The 19,338-nt window shown below is 40.6% G+C and overlaps 3 protein-coding genes across 5 annotated transcripts in view; 1 reads left to right on the forward strand and 2 right to left on the reverse strand.

Moving 5' to 3' along the window:
- Positions 1-11,888, reverse strand: part of LOC145440729 (trace amine-associated receptor 7e-like) — a 69,646-nt gene extending 57,758 nt beyond the window's left edge. For 2 of the 3 annotated variants that reach the window (XM_080318468.1, XM_080318467.1), the window contains exon 1: positions 7,527-11,882. In XM_080318468.1, coding sequence (XP_080174594.1) covers positions 7,527-8,409 — 883 coding nt within the window. In that variant the 5' untranslated portion in view covers positions 8,410-11,882. Of the gene's footprint in view, positions 1-7,526 lie in introns of all 3 variants that reach the window. The other variant, XM_080318465.1, reaches the window with a different exon arrangement.
- The window catches only part of LOC145440732 (WD repeat domain phosphoinositide-interacting protein 2-like), a 227,720-nt gene that overhangs the window by 139,597 nt on the left and 68,785 nt on the right, over positions 1-19,338 (reverse strand). The gene's annotated exons all lie outside the window — the stretch shown is intronic.
- LOC145440738 (ryncolin-1-like) overlaps positions 1-19,338 on the forward strand; it is a 154,862-nt gene that overhangs the window by 85,850 nt on the left and 49,674 nt on the right. The window lies entirely within an intron of this gene.

A 19,338-nucleotide genomic window follows, 5' to 3' on the forward strand; every position in this document is an offset into this window, starting at 1 on the left:
GTTTGAAAGGAGATGCCAAGGGAAATATACTGAAAGCATGCTGGGATATTATGTCTGGGCCTTGATGCGGGAAAGTGATGTAGAGCAGTGGTTCTCAACCTTTTTCGCCTCGCGGACCGGTAAAATTTCAAAAAATGTCTGGCGGACCGGTGAACTGTCAAAATTGAAATGAAGCCAAAATGTAAAGCATGCAACCGTTTTTGGCAATTATATGATGCTAGAGAGTGACAATTGGAGGGTTTTGATCATATTTAATAATATTCATGATGGCATGGATTTTATGGTAGTGAATTTGCCAAGTCGAGGTAAAATTGCCTTGTCCAGATAAACGTGCTACCGCTGAGAGTCGTTTACAGTCTTTCGCGCCAAAGGCCGTGGGTTTAAACGGCCACTCCAACTCATTACTGACCGACAATATCAAGAGAAGAAGCGTATCGGAGTCGAACCAAGCACCTTGTCGTGCTACCTTGCTCATTGGCCACTGCCACCAGACGCAGGCTACTCCGGCAACTGCGAATACAGTGCGTGCCGCAAGAAAACACATTACAGCAGCTATACCGGCCATCCGCAAATCCGGGACGTCAGCCCACCCCCAAAAACGTTGATCTTGGGGCCCCCACAGGGCGATAAGCCAAACTTCCGGGGGCTTCGCCCCAAGACCCTACACTTGGGTGGATGTTTTCACCTGTACTTGTGATCACATCCATTCTACTCAGCGTAAGCAGAGAGTGTACGTAGCTTATCGCGACAATGGCGACAATTTTCGATCATTCACGAATGAAGCGCTTTTTTCGCGGTCGAATTTTAGGCCCAAATTTCGGAGTCCCATATGTTAACCTAAACTTCATTATGTGTGGATACGTCGTGGTGCGGCAATGGCTGACGCCGAAATGCCTATAAATCATGCGTATTTCTCGGAGAAGGGCACCTAATAGGCAAGACCTTTAGGGACACTAAATCGTGCAAAGCCCGAAAAGAAATTGAAAAATGTTGGAAAAAGTTTCAAATAAAACGCTATGATTTATATTCATTTGCGAAATAATTTTGGGCCCTTTTCAAGCTCGGCCCCTCTTCAATCGGGCATCATGCGTATTTCTCGGAGAAGGTCACCTAATAAGCAAGACATTTAGGGACACTAAATCGTGCAAAGCCCGAAAAGAAATTGAAAAATGTTGGAAAAAGTTTCAAATAAAACGCTATGATTTATATTCATTTGCGAAATAATTTTGGGTCCTTTTCAAGCTCGACCCCTCTCCAATTGGGCGGTTTGGGGTGCCTCAGTTACGGTCCTGCACAAAATAAATGAATCGAAAACCAATGATCAAACTGCGCTGCTTAGCGATGAGTGAGCTCGTATCTGTTCTGTATTTGTCGCTGTCGTCAAATGAAACGTCTTGTACTTTAAGTCAAATCGAACATGTTTCTAGTCCTTATGTTACCTCACGAAGTTTTGAATCAGTTTAAAATTAGATGTTTTATTTATTTTATCAAAGAACAAGCCTTCAACATTGCATCTTGAAATTAAAGTATAAAATTGTAATATTCCTCGCGGACCGGCAGGAATGTCGTCGCGGACCGGCACCGGTCCGCGGACCGGCGGTTGAGAACCACTGATGTAGAGTACAAAAGAAAATCCCGCAAAACATCCCATTTTTAACTGATTTTATACCCAACTGTTTTAGCCTGAACTATTTTGTTTTGCATTTAACATTTAACGGTGGTATTGATTCGGATAGTTAATACATTTGTGTGCAAATTTCCATGTACTAAATGTCCGTGCTTTGTGATTTGGTTAGATTTACAAAAATTCTAATTTGTTGCCTATTACTATGAAGCTTATAGAATTAACCCTTCGCCAGACAGAAAAATAGCCAAAAGTTGACTGTAATTCGCTTTGCGAAAAAAGCAATCGATAGCCTATACGACTGACGCGTCAGAATATTTAGTAAATACATTGACAGAATATAACTTCTTAGTCGATGCCAAGCGATTAAAAATGGACTTACAGCGATAAAGACAGTTTGATAAATATCCATTTCCTATAGGGTATATCAGTATAACTGTTGTACCCTTCGATAGAACTCAATACGATCGGTTCCTAGGCTTTTATTAACATAAAAGTAAGCTAGTGTATCTGAATACAACATGGCAATAATACAGAGTTAACGTAGGTACAACTAACAGAAGCGACGCGACACCCAACTAGTACGAATGAAATGAAAAGTCCCGACGTGAAGGTAATCAGAAGAAATCAGTATAAACACCCACTAGTGGTCAAAAGGGACTGATATACCACAAAAACCAATCACAATACTGCACATATACTAGCAAATTCAAACAAATACTCTTCTAACCGCACAATCAATGTTTGGAATGAACTATATTGATTTTTGGACGTTTCTGGGCGAGAGAGATCAAGAAATATCAATTAGAACCCGGGAACAAAAATCGTGCCACACGGTGTAATTTATATAAATGCCACGTGTAAGTCTAAATCAGATGTGTTCAACTTTTTTGCTCTTCACGTCCGAATTTCGACTACATATATGCTGTAGGAACCAGAGTTGGATCAATTGTAATTTGTAATTGAGCTGAATGTAATTATTACATTTTTCATGTAATTGTAATTGTAATTGTAATTGAAGCATTTATATTTTGTGTAATTGTAATTTTAATTGTAATTTGAACAAAATTTTGCTCAATTACAATCTCAATTACATTTTCATGGAAACCTGACAATCACAACATAAAATGATAATTTAATAAATCATTTATTCGTCGCACCAGTGAAAATCCTGTACGAACCAGGATGACGACGAGGGGCCATAAGGCCTTAGAAAACAGTCATCACATGTAATAATTAGCCTATTTACATCGGTGTTCTATGCGTGCTGCGTTATAACTAGATAATTCAGTCAAGCTAAACTGTTTCCCATACTTCAGCAGCAACAGAAAACTTTGTGAATTACAATATAGGCTAAACCAGTGGTTCTAAAACTGGGGGCGTGCCCCATTGGGCGGCGTGAAAGCATCTGAACGGGGCGCGACGCTCCGATGAACAGAAATCTTTTCCGCGCTTGGCCCGATTCACCTCCGTTTTATGGTTATTGCTCGGTGTAAAGTCTGAATTTCGTATTGGAGAATTCTCTCATCAACAGTCATAACCAGGCCGTGTTATTTTTGGCATTTCAGGAGCCAGATGCCAAAACTGCCAAAAATAAAAATTTGAAAATGCCAAAAATAAGCAATTTTTGGCATATGCCAAAAATAACGCGGCCTGCCAAATAGTGTATTTCGTTCATGGTGTTGTGTTAACAGGACCGCGTTTCAAGCGAGAAGAGCGTTTGTGAAAGGCAGGTTTCTTAATCTGGGTCCAGCCCACCCATTAGGTGTGAAAGCATGGTGTCCTAAATGGTGTGGGCACAGCGTGATTGAACGGCTGACTGCATTTGGTTTACGTCATACTTTCCATTTGTCCAAAGGCAATTTTACGACCATTTTTGACCGGCTTGTCGAGCACTAAATTTGATAAAACGGGTATCATTGAGAAGCTGCCGCAGTACTGATGATTAAAATATAAATTATATTCTGCTCATTGAGCTGGAACTCCCAAAATCAACCACGATTTTTGCATTGTGATCGAGTTGAGCATTGTGACGCAACAAACTGTCTGGCTATTTCTGAGCTGCATAGTCTCGTTTTTCCGGACAGTCTTGTTGCATCAATGTTCTTAAACAAGCTCAGGACTCTTCCATGCGAGTTGGTAATATTAAAGCCACCTGGAGTGACAAAAGTCCTCCGAAAATATATCGGTAGACTGAAGGAGAAATGATAGTCGGGCTACTAATGTGTTGAGAGATCCTGAAAAAGGATCGGGAAGAAAATTCTTTCCGCGATGAGACCGATGGCACTGGCGAAGTGATCTTTTTTCATGATGCGTGGAAGCCGGTCCGGCCCTCCAAAGATTTACAAGCTCTGAAAACCTTTTGTGGATGACTGGCTACATTCTTTCCCTCAACGGCTACTGTTGAAGCCGATATTTCCCAGATTCGCTGGGCGAGAAATGAATTTAGGAGAAACTTAGCTGACCTGAGTTTGGAAGCACTGTTACAGTGCAAACGATTTAAGTCTATTCAACAGCTGTAACAATCAGCTGTTGAGCGTATTTGTTAGGCTTTTCTTTTTTTTTTTTGCTTATTGGCTCCGAGTCCGATGGATACTGCACATTTTGTGGTTTCGTTTGATATTATTAACCTATGAAATCGTTAGGTTTTTTCTTCTTCTTATTGTTTGTTGGCGCTGATTATACGTGGATCCTGCACATTTTGTGGTGTCTTTTGACAAACTAGCCCAAATAAAGCGTTTTTGTGACTAATTCGAGGCTGAAACTATCTATTTAGAGGACGATGCCAAAACTGCCAAAAATAAAAATCGAAAAATGCCAAAAATAAGTTATTTTTGGCAGTTTTGGCATATGCCAAAAATAACACGGCCTGGTCATAACCTTCCATACCATCAAACTATATGTAAGGATTGCTAACTTTCTGGTTTCATTGTGTGCTATACTGCTATGACGATAAGGGGGCACGAAATATTCACTGTCATAAGGGGGGCGTGTCTAAAAAAGATAGAGAACCAGTGGGCTAAACTAAATCTTAATATTTCAAAAATGGATGAACAGCAAATAAACCCTTCTGAAACCTGTGCTGAACCATTTCCTACACCACGGTCAAAGTTTTTTGAAATCTCCGACTAGTACCGAGGCTTGTTGCAACAATAGCAAAAAAAATTCAAGTTTCCAACCAAGGCTTCATCAAACTTGATCACGCATTGGTAGAGATGTTATCCCAATCCTACGCCCACCAAATTTACTGGGGCCGGAAACTTTTCGCACCCTAATGTTCATCAAATGCAATCTAACAGTTTCCGAGCAAGTGAAAATGTAAATGCGAACCAAAATATTGTAATTCTTAGTTATCAGGAGGTTCTTTCCTTTTGCATTTGTTTTAATTTTACGCACCTTATCGGTATCATCCTTATCGCTGACGCCTTACCAATTACATTTCATTATCCTGACTCAGCTCTGAGTAGCCTAATCGCTCGATTACATTTCATTGACTGTCCTGTAGCCTATTCGCTGTTAGTCGCTCAAACCTTTGGTTCTTAACAGTCGCTTGAAACATTTTTCTGTGCTTGTATAGTTTTCAGTACTCATGATTAGGAATAGTTCGAATATGTTGGAGTTATTTTTAATAAAAGGGTATTCTACATATCAGGGAGGAAACATGAATAGCTTGCGCTTGTTGCTAATTACGTCACTACGGTTGTCAAAGAACACCTCTTTACTGAATCAATTACCTGTTTAAAAGTAATTGTAATTGTAATTATAATTGTAATAAATTACATATTTAACAGTGATTGTAATTGTAATTGTAATTTGATAATTTTAGCATTGAGTAATTGTTATTGTAATGTAATTGAAACATGCAAGGAAGTAATTGTAATTGTAATTAAAATATTGTAATTGATCCAACTCGGGTAGGAACGCATCTCTACAGACATACGTATTGGACCACTTGGACGGCAAATATCCACGTTGAATTGGCTATCAAGGGACTTCTCATCGGGGACAGCCATTGATGTGTTCTATGGCATCAATGTTTTCTGGAGATATACGTTGCGCACGACGAACGCTTTTAATTTAGAATCAGAACGTCCCGGCAGGCTTTCCGTACGGACCGAACTCGCGAGCAACTAATTAATAATTATGCATCTTCGGGTGGGCGGAGCATTGTTATTTACAACTTTGTCGCATGTTGTTATTTCTTGACCTCCCATCAGGATTGTCGGTTTATAGTCTAATATATATTGGGATCGGCCAAACGTACAAACGTATACCGTATCAAAATCGAAAATTCAACTCGCCCTGAATCCCGTTGAGTGCGAAGAAAATTTTTCAGTTCAATTAAAATGTCTCAAGAATTTGGAAGCAGATTCGTAAATTCAAATTGCACGTTGACGACCACCAACACACGTATTCGTACACGCTAATTGAATTACCTATGGCCGCACATTAGGCTTCTACGACCGTAGGTTGGCCACCGGTCGTCTAAATATACCAAGAGACGAATTATCAGGTCGACAAGGATTATGTCAATTTCAAGGAGGACATGAAGTCGCGCAGCTATTGAGTACGATTGGAAGTTGATTAAAAACATATAGTCCTTCGAAAAAGTATCGCAAGTAGGGTTGCATTTAAAACAAATGGTTGTTTACAACACTTTGCTTAAAACATGGTTCAAACAGTGTTTTGAACAAATAATTTTATAAAACAAAATGTTTTTTTTTTTCAAGTTGAATAATTAGGCCATAATTGTGTAAATCCTTTCCAAAAACATGTTGTGTGAGCATACGGACGACGATTACCACCCGATATAGCCGACGTATATGATATAGGGTGGTTGGAACCCTCGAAAAAGTCGGTTCAACAGCTATAGCACGTAGATACAGATGATTGGTACGGAATGAATGTTCTGATGATCATGACCGCCGACCGTAAAAACGCTGCAAGACGATGTAACCCTGGTTAAAGATATTTTTGCTCCAAATATGACAGGGGTTGAAAGCCTATTTCGTCAAAGGGGCTATATTTACTATATTTTCAATTGTGAATAATTGTGACGTCACAATTGAATATGCGTGACGTCATTGCTTAAAAAAAAACACAAAAACACACACAATAAAAACATGTTTTAAACAAGGGCCTTATTTTGAACATGTTTGTTTTAAATGGAATTTTGTTTTAAACACAGCCCTAATCGCAAGTATAAGAGAATCCTGCTGAATTGAGTTCTTCAAAAAGGTGCAAGTCCTTCATTACTGGTCAGTGTACTGTAGAGAGTTGCGTATGTGAATCAGGTGAATGGCATTTTCAGGTATCAAATTTTGCTTTCACTCTCTTTCAATGGATGAAAATGAGCACAAATCCCTGATATATCCAACGGGTGTGGTATAATTTTATATCGGAAAGTTTGCACCAGCGCTCTGGTGAAATTCTAATAAATACATCCATCTTATGCCCACATTGTACAATGTGTGACCACCAGTGCTGTTCAAAAATGTATTGTTTTTGAATTTTACTGGCTATTTGATTAATTTGTTAGCTTGGTTAAAATAATATCTGTAAACCAAATTTGACTCGTTGGTGTTCGCTGTTCAAATTTTGGATTTGGGGAAATTGTTTAACCATCAGTTTTTGCACCATCAACCGTAAATAATATTATTTGAAATTCAATAGACTTTAATTCGGTCGCTCGCTTCCGCTTTTTATTTAATAAAATATTTTTTAGTAAATTCACAATTTTCTATCTCTGATAGCTTCGCTTCTACAGGTGAGAATTGACCCAAATTTGTTGAGCAGTGTTTGAATCTGACAATTTATCGAATATGCAGTAAAATGAGAATTGAAAAATTATTTTATAACAACCCTAGTGACTAGACTACCTCTGATAATAGGTGTTGCATACCTTTTATGTAGCAGTACGGAGTCCTCATTTTCGAGTTGGTCACGATTACAGTCAAGATGAGTAAGTTCACAAGAACAACGGCCGTCGCCGTCGATCCGACAATAACCGTGAAGAAAATACGGCCGGATTCATACTCGCAATTTGAGAGTGGGTCCGTGAAGAAATTTTGCGATAAACAAGCCGTTCTGTTGTTGTAAACAGGAAGTCCGCAACTCCCTGCCACGGTGCTATTATACGGGATTAACGTTCCGGAGGGACTATATCTGGGACGTACTTGTGAAGTATTTTCTCTCATTACAGAGGAACCATGTTTGTTCTTCTCGTAGAATCGATCGCTGACATTCGTTAATAGATCGTTCATCCTGCTGAAAGTGTTAAATGCTTGTGTAGGTTCCGTAGCATACGATCCATTTACGGAGTGACTTGTGATGCGATGTTTATTTCGCGACAAATTCACGTCCACTTTCATTGGTGTAATCTCAGATGTACTGCCCGTGGACTTGGACACTGACACCGTGGTCCGCGTCCTGTCAGCAGAATTCGTAAAAGTCGGTAGTGCGGTAGAGATGAAGAAATCCGGGACGGCGCTATGATTGACTTCAGGCTTTATGGTTGCAATCGAACGCTTTTCCAGTAAAATTGACGGTCTTATTGTGTCTGCCGAAAACTTTGTCTGGGTTCTTCTTTTCGCAAACCACGAAGAACTTGGTGTCAGTGTTCGGGACATCTTACTGGTTCTTTCAGTTGGCGTAACATTTTTGGTACTTGTTAAGACAGGTGTTAAGTCGATTGGGCTATGTTGTTCGGTCATTGTACCGCCCATATTCGCAGGGGTGGCTAAAATCGAAATTGCTATATTGATTACAAATAGGTTGCTTTTCATCTTTATATCTCTGAAGAACTATGAATTGGGTGGCTTCCGTTCCCTTCAGCTCATTCGACAATTCTTCATAATTACTGCTTCGATTCATTTCCGGACCATGCGAACACGGAATTTACAGATATCGAAAATTAGCATTCTGATTGAAAGTATTCTATTGTACATAACGGAATGTAGGATATTTCTCACGATAGTATTCGGAAACGAAATGTCAAAGTAGCCTACATATTTCTGGGAATTCATGCAATAAGTCGCTAAATGGTATACTGCCACTGCTTTAGACACTGTTGCAAATGATGCCGTGATTCCGTCTGGCCGCAAAAATTGAGTAGGCTACACTCGAATCCGAGTGGAATGTTGATTGCAATGACTCGGGTCAAGTAGATAGTGTTCTTTTCGAATACTGAAACTATAGCCTAGAACAGGGGTATCAAACCTTTGCGTAGTTCGCCAGTCACTCTTTCGAATTCGCATGTATGGAGTACCGTACCCATTGAAATAATATCTCATAAAGCAGCGCGTCCCAGCCTGCGGGTTGCGAATAATTTTTCAATGCTACAGTTTCCCTTTGCCAAATATGTCCGACACTTATCTTTCCGTGAGTAGACGAGCACATATACGTTCTCCTCTAAATTAAATTGTTTTTGCACCCGTAATCGTCTCCAGCCACGCTCCGTGCTCATAATAATTCGTTAGCCAGATTCTCGTGTCAATCATTTTGATTGAAATTTGGCGGTATGTTATTGTGTATGTATGAGACATGGAATTATTTCCTTCCTACAACGTTAAACGGTAGATGCAGCAATTCAGCCCGATTTGTTGTTGTAATCAGCCTACAACTGGCGCGACAAAAGCCACTCTGACCCCTTTGTGTTCGACATAAAAGACGAACACGCGCTTTATCGTTTGTAATCAGCAGCTACGTGTACTAATTCTTGTAAGCGTGATACACATTACTTACACGACGCATTGTGCCCATGTCCTGTACAGTGTACACTGTACATGCTTGAAAAACCGTGCCAAAAAGTCAGCGAAAGTGCGGGAGAAGAACAGAAGACTCCACGCAACATGTTGACAAGGCTGGATACGACTAAACGACACTAGACCAGTGACATAAACTATAGCCTGATTTGTACTTAGAAAGAACACTGAAGATTGCAGCAGCGCTAATAACATAGCCTTCTAGTAGACCTACAGTTCTACTGATTTACAAATCCAATCACCGAGGCTCTAGTTCAGTGGTTCCCAACCTTTTTCCACCAACGTACGATATCGAGGTTTAATGCAGTGCTCGCGTACCACCTAGCCTACATAAGTTAACGCGCGCCGGAGGCGGTCAAAATGTTTCCACCCTGTTGAGCTGCCGACGGCAGCGAAACAGAAAATAAACCGCTCATTATATGGCGCAGTAGGCCTATATGATTTCTGTATTGGATCCATTTGAAATTCTTGTGGTAAAATATATTAAATCGTAATTTGGTTAGGTAAGAATCCCAATGCTCTACGAATATATCTCTTCCACGTAGGCCGCCATCGGTGGGACTCATTGCTCATACCCACGACGACGACTTAACCACGACGGCGACGGCGGCTCCAAAAAACTCAAAATCAACCTCACCTGAACTAATCTCTGCCTTCGGTCAAAAAACCAGACTCGCTCACCACCTGGAAGACCTTCGCGTACCACTAGTGGGAGCCACTGCTACTACGAAAATCGTAGATGAAGTGAGCAAGGTTACACAACAATGTAATTACATGATGTTGGCGCCACCGGCCAAAACATAGGTATATCGACATGCAAAGGTTCCACGACACTGCTGCGTCACCCATTTCCATAACAATATTTCGTCCTATATGTGACCCCTGATTTGGTAAGCTCAAAGTTTTTTCTCGCTTGTCACAGAAACGCTAAAACCGCTGTTTTTCACAGGACCAGAAAAATGAAATTACATGCGTACCCCATAAAATTCTCTGGCATATACCTCGTTTCGAGAACCCAAGTCTAATAACTTTTTTATCACTGAGAATTATCATTTCGACACTTTTTTCACAATTGACGAACAGAGACCTTGATTAGCGTCAACACAACAGCCAACACCAGTAGCATATACGAATCTTCGCCATTGTGCGTGTTCATTAGGGTTACCATACGTCCTCTTTTTAGAGGATTTGTCCTCGGAGGACGCCCTTTTGTCCTCTTATTTGAGATTTTGTCCTCTATTTTGAAAATTTAGGTTATATTTACAGCAAAATAGGACTGATATGCCGTAAATCAGCACCGACGTGACGCTCAGACGGGTATTTCGGGAGCTGGGCGGAAAGTTGATAGATAGAAACGACCTTTTGCTGTAACTACATCGTAACGATGCCCTCTAGTCCGAGGTGTGGCTATCAGATATGAAAACACTGATTTCGGTACTTGTAAATGACAGTGTACTTACAATTTGATTTCGTGAAAGGTACTGATTTCTTCTTTCAGTTCAATTACTGGATATCACAAGTACAATACTAGATATTGCGTAATAATGATTGGAAGTCCACTCGTAGCTCAATTTGGAATCAAACCATGCAGCCAGATACTGGGTATGCCTAGTCCTATAGTCGCGATAGGTATTGATTAATATTTTATAACATGTTACGCGACAATCAATGTATTGCAAAAGTGTCACTACCTTTACATTGATAATGATTCTAATGCTGTGCCCGAAAACCAATTGTTGACGAAGACGAAATTTCAAACCCTTTCCTTTATGCCAGTGGTTCCCAACCTTTTTCCTCCCACGTACCATTTCGAGGTTTTATGCAGTGCTCCCGTACCACCTACGTAAGTTCCCCCATTCATGACGTCACAATCACGTATTTGACCTATGCGAGTTGCAATAACAAATCCTATCAAATTAGACATTATCTGCCAGGGTCGATGGGATGCATGGAATTGTTTTTTCACCACCAGTCACAAGAAGAACAGCACAATTAAATAACAGCAAGCAACAGAAGTCCATTTATTTAGTGCGATGGCTGCATTGTTTTATTAATAGTTGTTCGATGCGTGGCATACGTTTGCTCAAAGCGCATCAGAAATCATGTATGGGCGCAACAAGTCTGTTTCGTTTATTCGACTCGATAGTCATCAGGGATGAAAATCCTTGTTCGCACTCGCACTTGCAGCTGGGGAAGAGCGTGAGAAGCTAGCGTCGAGAACGAGGAGGCCATGCTTAGCCAGAAGTTTATTGGAGAACAATTTTTGTTTTTCGTCTTTGCTGTCTGGTCATCCTGGATATCTATGAGCTGCTCATGTTTCCCAGCCCCGACAGGCTGCAGTTTGGCTGGATCAAGAGAGAATATATCGGTCATGCAGGCGCAACATGTCACATCCGGAAAGTAATGCCTCAACGCAGCATTGAGCTGAGAGAGGTGATCAATGATTTCACGGGGAAACTTCATTATCTAAACAGAATCTATTCGCGTACCACCTGGAATACCTTCGCGTACCACTAGTGGTACGCGTACCACAGGTTGGGAACCACTGCTTTATGCAATTTGCAGTAACATCAGGTACATACCTTGATTACGTAATGCAATAAAAACTTGCTATAACCAGACGTTTACATCCTTGATGAAACTCAACACAAACCTGTCTGGATATACTAGTTGAAAAATCCTAAAATTGCCTTCATTACCAACTTTTATCATCCAGAATTCACGACTTTAACAGACAATACAACAATAGCCACCATCTGAGACAGAATACGTCTTATGTAGGCTATACCACGCATGCAAAAACCCAACCCAAACAATTAACACGACTGTCGCATTATTGCACAGAATCGACGCTTAAGCAATTTTAATTGAACTATTCCGATTTCCGTCGATCAGAGGTCACACGATGGTTTGAAATGGTTTATTTAATTTGAGTGTGGCGCCCCAAATAACATATTGCACGTATGGCAAGTACTCAGTACGGTCGTATTGCGTTCGCGTCACTTCAATATTATTCATTCGCTATGACATACATTCGTTGTAACATTCAAAATAACGATATATAGTCGAAAAAACAAGTTCTGCTCTCTCTTCCCTTGCATAAACATGCAATGCGTCTTGAAATGTGATTCTGTTACGTTAGTGTCATGGCGAATAGCAACATACATTGAAAAAACGGAGTACGCAATGTATGCATCGTCCACGCGCGTGCCTCCCGCGATCTGATTTGAGATCTCGTACGAACGCCTGGTTGTGCATTTTAAGACGCTGAAATTATATTCAGTTTCAAAATGTTGTGTAATTTCACAGCGATAAGCTCGTCTCCTGCGCCCATATTGTCACTTTACCTCTCAGTGGCTAAAGCGGCTTTGGCGATGGCAACAGCGAGCTTACGAAACAGACTTGCTGTATTAGACAATTCCAGTTGTATAATAAAGCGAATCAGAGTGAAATGCGGAGAATGTAATTCCAATCTGATTTTTGAAATGTTCCTATGATCTCATTTTAATCCTAGTCTAATTTCTGGCTTTCATGAAAATGCTTCAGGAAACCGTGATATAGTGTGAAACGAGACAAGCCTTGTAGGGATGGTGTGAACCTCTGAAAGGTTCAGGTTCGTGCGAACGCGAACCTTTGTGCAAGGTTCTGTGTGAACGCGAACGTGAACCTCATGACGTCACGTGACGTCATATCGCTAATTCCAACCGTACGACGATTCGGGCCACAATACTGAAGTAGGCCTACATATTGACGTTTTAAACGTCGCCAAATGTATCAACTGGGGCAATCGAATGATATAATAATCCCATAAAATCAATATCTTTCGTCGCTTTGCCCACAATTTCGACGAGGACTTGCAAGGGAATATTTGCTTACGCCTTAACGGTCGAGGCCAGATCGGACAATGTATTTGGCGTCGGAGTAGCGTTGATATAAAGCAGAGTGTAAAACGGGTTTCTGTACTTCCTACATATATTACCCCATCAACAAGTTATACAGCAGTACCCACACCCCAGATTTGGTTTTTATAATACAGTAAACATGAAATCAAGGACTCCGTACGCCTTCTAGATTTTTTACATCAGCCAACGATATCAATTGCATTGTTTGGTTAAAAAAGCATTATTCACTGACTACACATATGTAATGTATTGTGCTCTTGATGTTGTGTCATTTCCGGTCAAGCTAAGAGCATAGAGTCACTAAATATTCACAAACGGAAAGCTAGATATTTCGAACAAACTTCTGTAAAAAAGCAAGTATAATTTTTGAGATTGGCAAGTTGCATGCCCGTTTGATGTTGATTTTTTTATGCTGCAAGCGCCATGCATATAGTTGTGAGAAGTTGAAATCCAAATAATTTCAACCAAAGATGTTATATTGACGTGAAAAATGGTATTATATGAAAAAGGTTCATTATATGAAAAAGGTTCGTTTGTGAACGTGAACCTGTAAATTTCTAAGGTTCACACGCAGAACGCGAACGTGAACCTCACGTTCACACCATCCCCAAAGCCTTGTGTACACTACAGACATTGCGATTCCCGTGCTTACGAGAATGACCTCTGATTTGATGTGAACTGAGCTTGAATCCTGCTGGATTTTTAATTCTAATCTAATTCGGAAAATTATTGTCTCTATCATTTTACGTCTAATCTAATTTGGAAAAGCCGAACATTTCTATAGCTGACAAACTCTGCTCACGTTGAAAAATCGGCTGGTATGAATGGGCTTGGCGTCTCGGTGTTCGGTTATATGCAGTCTGACTGCTGGCATTGCTCGAGATTCTATATTTTATCAGTTCGTATCATCCCGAAGAAAGAATGTTCTCATGCCAGAACATGATATTCGATACCGAGTGCAACGGCCGAACCCGATGCCTCGTCTGCTGCTCCGCCGTTGCTGTCTAAAAGCGATACAATCTTTGTTGGCACTATGAGCCATTGCCCGAGGATAAATTCCAGAACTATTCTGGTAAAGACGGTAACAGTGTTGCAACTAAATGGCACCAAACAGACATGTGCAAACTTAACTTTGCAGGATGCGCAACTAGAACTAGAAATGGATCTATACTCGTTTCGTAAAAACTCTCTCCTAGAACTGACACTGACGACAGGGAAACACATATCAGCAAATGATGGTTGTTGATTAAGTTTTGGGACGTCTCAAATCTCGTTGGCTATGCCTCTTGATGTGATGTGAAAAAAGTGACGGTATAGTCCGACCAACACAAGCCTTGTAAGTGGAGCTTGTGCAACGCTAGGGTTACCATACGTCCTCTTTTAAGAGGATTTGTCCTCTTTTTTGACATTTTTGAAAGTGTCCTCGGAGGACGCCCTTTTGTCCTCTTTTTTGAGATTTTGTCCTCTTTTTTGAAAATTTAGGTCAGATTTAGAGCAAATTGCGAGTGATATGCCGTAAATTAGCACACAAGTGACGCTCCGGCGGGTATTTCGGAGTGAAAAACGGTGATTTCAGCTCTGGTGTCCTCTTTTTAGATTTCCAAAATATGGTAAGCCTATGCAGCGCTCCATATCCTCTGCTATTCACAGAGAGGCCTGATTCAAGTTCTGGATGCAGTTGATGTAAAATGTTGATGGAGGTGACCATGTTGCACTTGAAAATTGCTGCAACGACTACTGATGTAGCTGCAACTAGTGCAACGTCATGTGTTGACAGCATATGATGCTTTATTTGCAAACTTTTGAATTTAAATTATTAATTTTTACCAGCAAAACCCCAAATCCCGTTTTAAGTGATGCTGATCATCGTTGAATTATAGAGTACAGAACAGTATATAAATGCTTTAGTATAGCCGGGGGAAAAATTGAATTGTTAATCGTTTCACTGAGAGATGCATTTTGCTTAATTTTCTGCGGCGGAGTCGAGGTGCCGACTTATTTCCTGTTCGTCATCAGGAAACTACTCGACACATGGTTTCGCCACAGAACTCCCCGAGGCATATGCAGTGTGCGCCGACGACTGCTACCTAAAACTATTCAAGTGGTCAAGAGTTGGGGTCAAACATACTAAAACTAAGTTTGTCACATCGGATTAAAATGACTGACTAGGAATTGTAATAGCACAGCGATGGTTGTGCCTGTACCAGCATCTTCATTTGATGCGCCCTTTCCTATTCTTCTTGCTTTTTGTGAAACCAGTGGTACTTGCATTACTAATTGATTCGAAATTATATTATTATTACCAACTATCCTAGAAAGAATCTTCGTGCATGATGGTTTTAAATACCGCCGACTGATATAACCCTACTCTTTCATTACTTGGAAATCCATCCAACTATCTGAGCTTCTATAGGTTGTTGTTGTTGTTTATTTATCAGAAAGATGTAGTGCTTATCGCCTGGCGGCCTTTTGCACCCCGGTAAGTTTTTATAAGTATATTGATTTACTTGAAATTCAGCTACTAGCTTGAAAATGTTAGCGATCTTTCGACTTGATGCAATCATAATTTGCATGTCCGATTTGGACCAAGCTATTGCCAACTGCAACACTTCCGTTTCGCTCCAAATATTACCCCTTACCATCTGACAGTTGTCGAGCATGTCCGCATTCAAGTCGAAATACAAGCAATTTCTTCTAAATGAATACTAGCCAGCCTTCATGATTACCGGACCACGACCTAACATCCGCCTCGCCTTCCGCCCAATGTCACCTCATTTCGTCGCTTGCGTCTTTTATTCTCTGCATTACTTTTCATTCAGGCTACATGGCTCTTCTTTAGTTCGCCTAGGCCCTAGGCCAAGACGGGTGTCTGATCTTGAAGACTACTCCAATTTGTTTCGACACCCTCCTATCTTTTCATTTGAAGAGCTTCTTGGAGGTACAGAACTTCAGTATACAATTGAATAGTATATTCATATTGAAATGAACTCGAATATTTTCGGCTGACACTCTTCAGGGGTAATCGTCAGCAACTAGTAGAGAATTGGAAGGAACATTGTATATCAACAATCGTATCACAAAATATGACGTCACCAGTATGAAATTTCGAATGAGAGAGCGTTCAATGTACTATATTTAGGTTGTTGATTTACAATGTTCTTTCCAATTCTTTACTAGTTGCTGACGATTACCCTTGACGAGTGTCAGCCGAAAATATTCGGGTTCATTTCAATATGAATATACTATTCAATTGTTTCTTTTCATTGTATCGCAATTTTGTGGTGTTTCGAAACGATGAAAAGATTATTAAAACTGATTGATTGATACACTGATACAGCCTAGTTTCAAATATGTGAAATGTAGACACTCTCTGGAACACATACATCATTACTATATAAACTAGGGTACCCAAAATATATACAGTAGGCCTCTCTCTCTCTCTATATATATAAGTAGTATATAGTTTGGGCGGAATCCCCCCATTCGAGATTTATAATAAACAAACAAAGAATATCAATATAATAATTATTTAAAGAATTAGCTCATTCTCAATTTTGCAGCAATACTTTTATGACCCTGTGTGCGGCAATAAAAAAGGGGGAATAATTAACGATAGAGAGAAAACGAACAAAGAATCTGGATTGACCTTTGTACTCAGACATGAGACTTGGGTCATTCTACTTGTACTTTTCCACTCCTGATTTTACCTCGCTTGACCTCTGAACACGAGACTTGTATATTTAGTTTTTTTTTTTTTAATGGGGCTTGATAATAGCTACCTGCCCTGACCTATCGGTCCGTGGTCAATCCAAGGACGAGTCTTGGGAATAATTGCCCGTCAAATCCCCTGGATGACTTGTCGTTCCGCGGCTGATTCAATTTCGTGTACGGTGGGTCATAGGAATAATTGCCGGTCGTTACGTCAGTATAGTTTTCTCCTGATCCGTTAGATTCTGGTGCGTGTTTTAGGTGTCCATACGTTCGGCTGTGTAAAGTGATGCTTGTGGTCTGTCTCATACTGTCGTACTTGTCCACCTTTTGCTTTTTTATTGACTTAAATAGTGAGGAGAAAGGATCTGGTATGATGATAAATATGTGTGTCATTTCGAGTCATATCGAGAGTCAGAATGGATGTCGTAGTAGAAATTGGTATTAGGCGATCCGACATAGATTAACTTAAATAAAGTAACATTATGACATAATAAGTAATTAAACAAATAGCTGATTCTCAATTTTGCTCGCATCAACGTGTTAACTTCCGGTATTACGTACCTAGTAATCGGTACAAGCAACAACTGTAGCTGTTCCATACCTATACCGCGTTCTAGCGTCTCATAAGGACAGAAAGTCCCAACCAAATAATGTATTTATGATGGGTTCTTTTTACTGCTTCACGTCTGGTCAAGCGTAATCATGCCGGTGACTGTAAATAATATGTAATTTACCACGGCATAATAATTTTGCATGCTGTACATGATATACAACTTGAATCGATCTGTTGGCGAACTAATGCATCGTCCACATAGATATCGATCACGAGCTCATCGCGCACTTGTCATTCGAGAGCGACTCATTTCGCTGCAGACAATCAGTTGTGTTCGCGTGTACCGTAACATATCCTCAACACTTGGTATGCCAACACCTCCACGCATATTTACAATATCATACTAAGGAACTATTGCTTCGGCAGCCACGCACTGTCGTTCGAATTCGACAAATTTCGCTGCAGACAGTCAGTTTTGTTCGCGTATGTGTCGTAAATATATCCTCAACACATGTTATGACAATACCTCCAAGCATATCTGCGGCATCATACTACGGATATATTAATTCGGCGGAGTGTTACCGTCAGAGAATTGCTGTGTCACCCCTTTGAGCCTTCGTATTCCCCGTTCGAACTCGGTAACTGCGAGTGCGATATCAGATTCAATTGTACAGTGACGAATCTGGGATAGCTCGCTTCATCAGGGATCAGTGGACTGTCTTATTTGGCTGAAACGGGCTCGGTGGTGCAATAATGGCAATGAATTGTGACAGATCATACCTGATACGATCTATAGCCTGAGGTGAGGTGTAAAGTAGAGTGGGAGATTTCGAAATCGGAATCCACTGCGACTATAGGATTGCAAAATCAAAGTCCAAAAAATCCGACTGGCCCGTAAAGTCCTGGTATTTCCATGTATTAGGCTGGTAAAATGTAACATAAATCCAACTCTCAAAGACACTTGGCCGCATCCAGTCCGGGTTTAACCAAAACTGATGAAATCTGCGCCGGGTCCGGAAACGAATCGTGACCACCCCCGTCCAGACAAAATAGTTCTGCTGTAAGGGGGGTGTCGTTGTACATTAATTTGCGTACAGCGAGACTTTGTATCGACTCATTGACGGACTTCTGTTTGTATCGCGTTTGGTTTAGAATCCCAATTCTATATAGTGCGGCCCGCGAATGGATTCAAATGTTGAATGCGGCCCGCGAGCTAAAAAGTTTGCCCACCCCTGATGTATATTGTACCACTTGAATCGATCTGTTGGCGAACTAATGCTTTGCCCGTCTGTAACATACACATATCGATCACGAGCTCACCACGCACTTGCCGTTCGAGAGCGACTGATTTCGCTATAGACAATCAGTTCAGTGTTGCAAATTTAGCGATTTTCGCGCTAGATCTAGCGATTTTTCATCCGGTTTAGCGCTAAAAAATATGGATCTAGCGCCCAGCGATAAATCTAGCGATTTTTGAAAAGGTATTTAGCGATTATTTAGCGCTTTTTACCGAAAATAACTAATAAAGATCGGTTCTGGCCGACGACTATGGCGACTCATCTGCCACCAGAGTGCGGACTCCAATGATATGTAATGAAATTAATGATGGATTACTAACGTACGGATAGATACGCAACTCCTGGCGGTTACGCATGGGCAAACAGTGTCTCTTCTTGCTGTGTAATCTAAAAGTAGCATAATTGACAGTGCTACATCCGGCGACCTGAGCGCTGCAATTTAATATGATTGGTCTTGAGCGAAAGCTAGTGTCGCAGTGATTTCGAA

This window comes from Botryllus schlosseri, chromosome 6 (assembly GCF_051294905.1).
Source record: "Botryllus schlosseri isolate E-star chromosome 6, Bs_hap1, whole genome shotgun sequence".
NCBI lineage: Eukaryota > Metazoa > Chordata > Ascidiacea > Stolidobranchia > Styelidae > Botryllus > Botryllus schlosseri.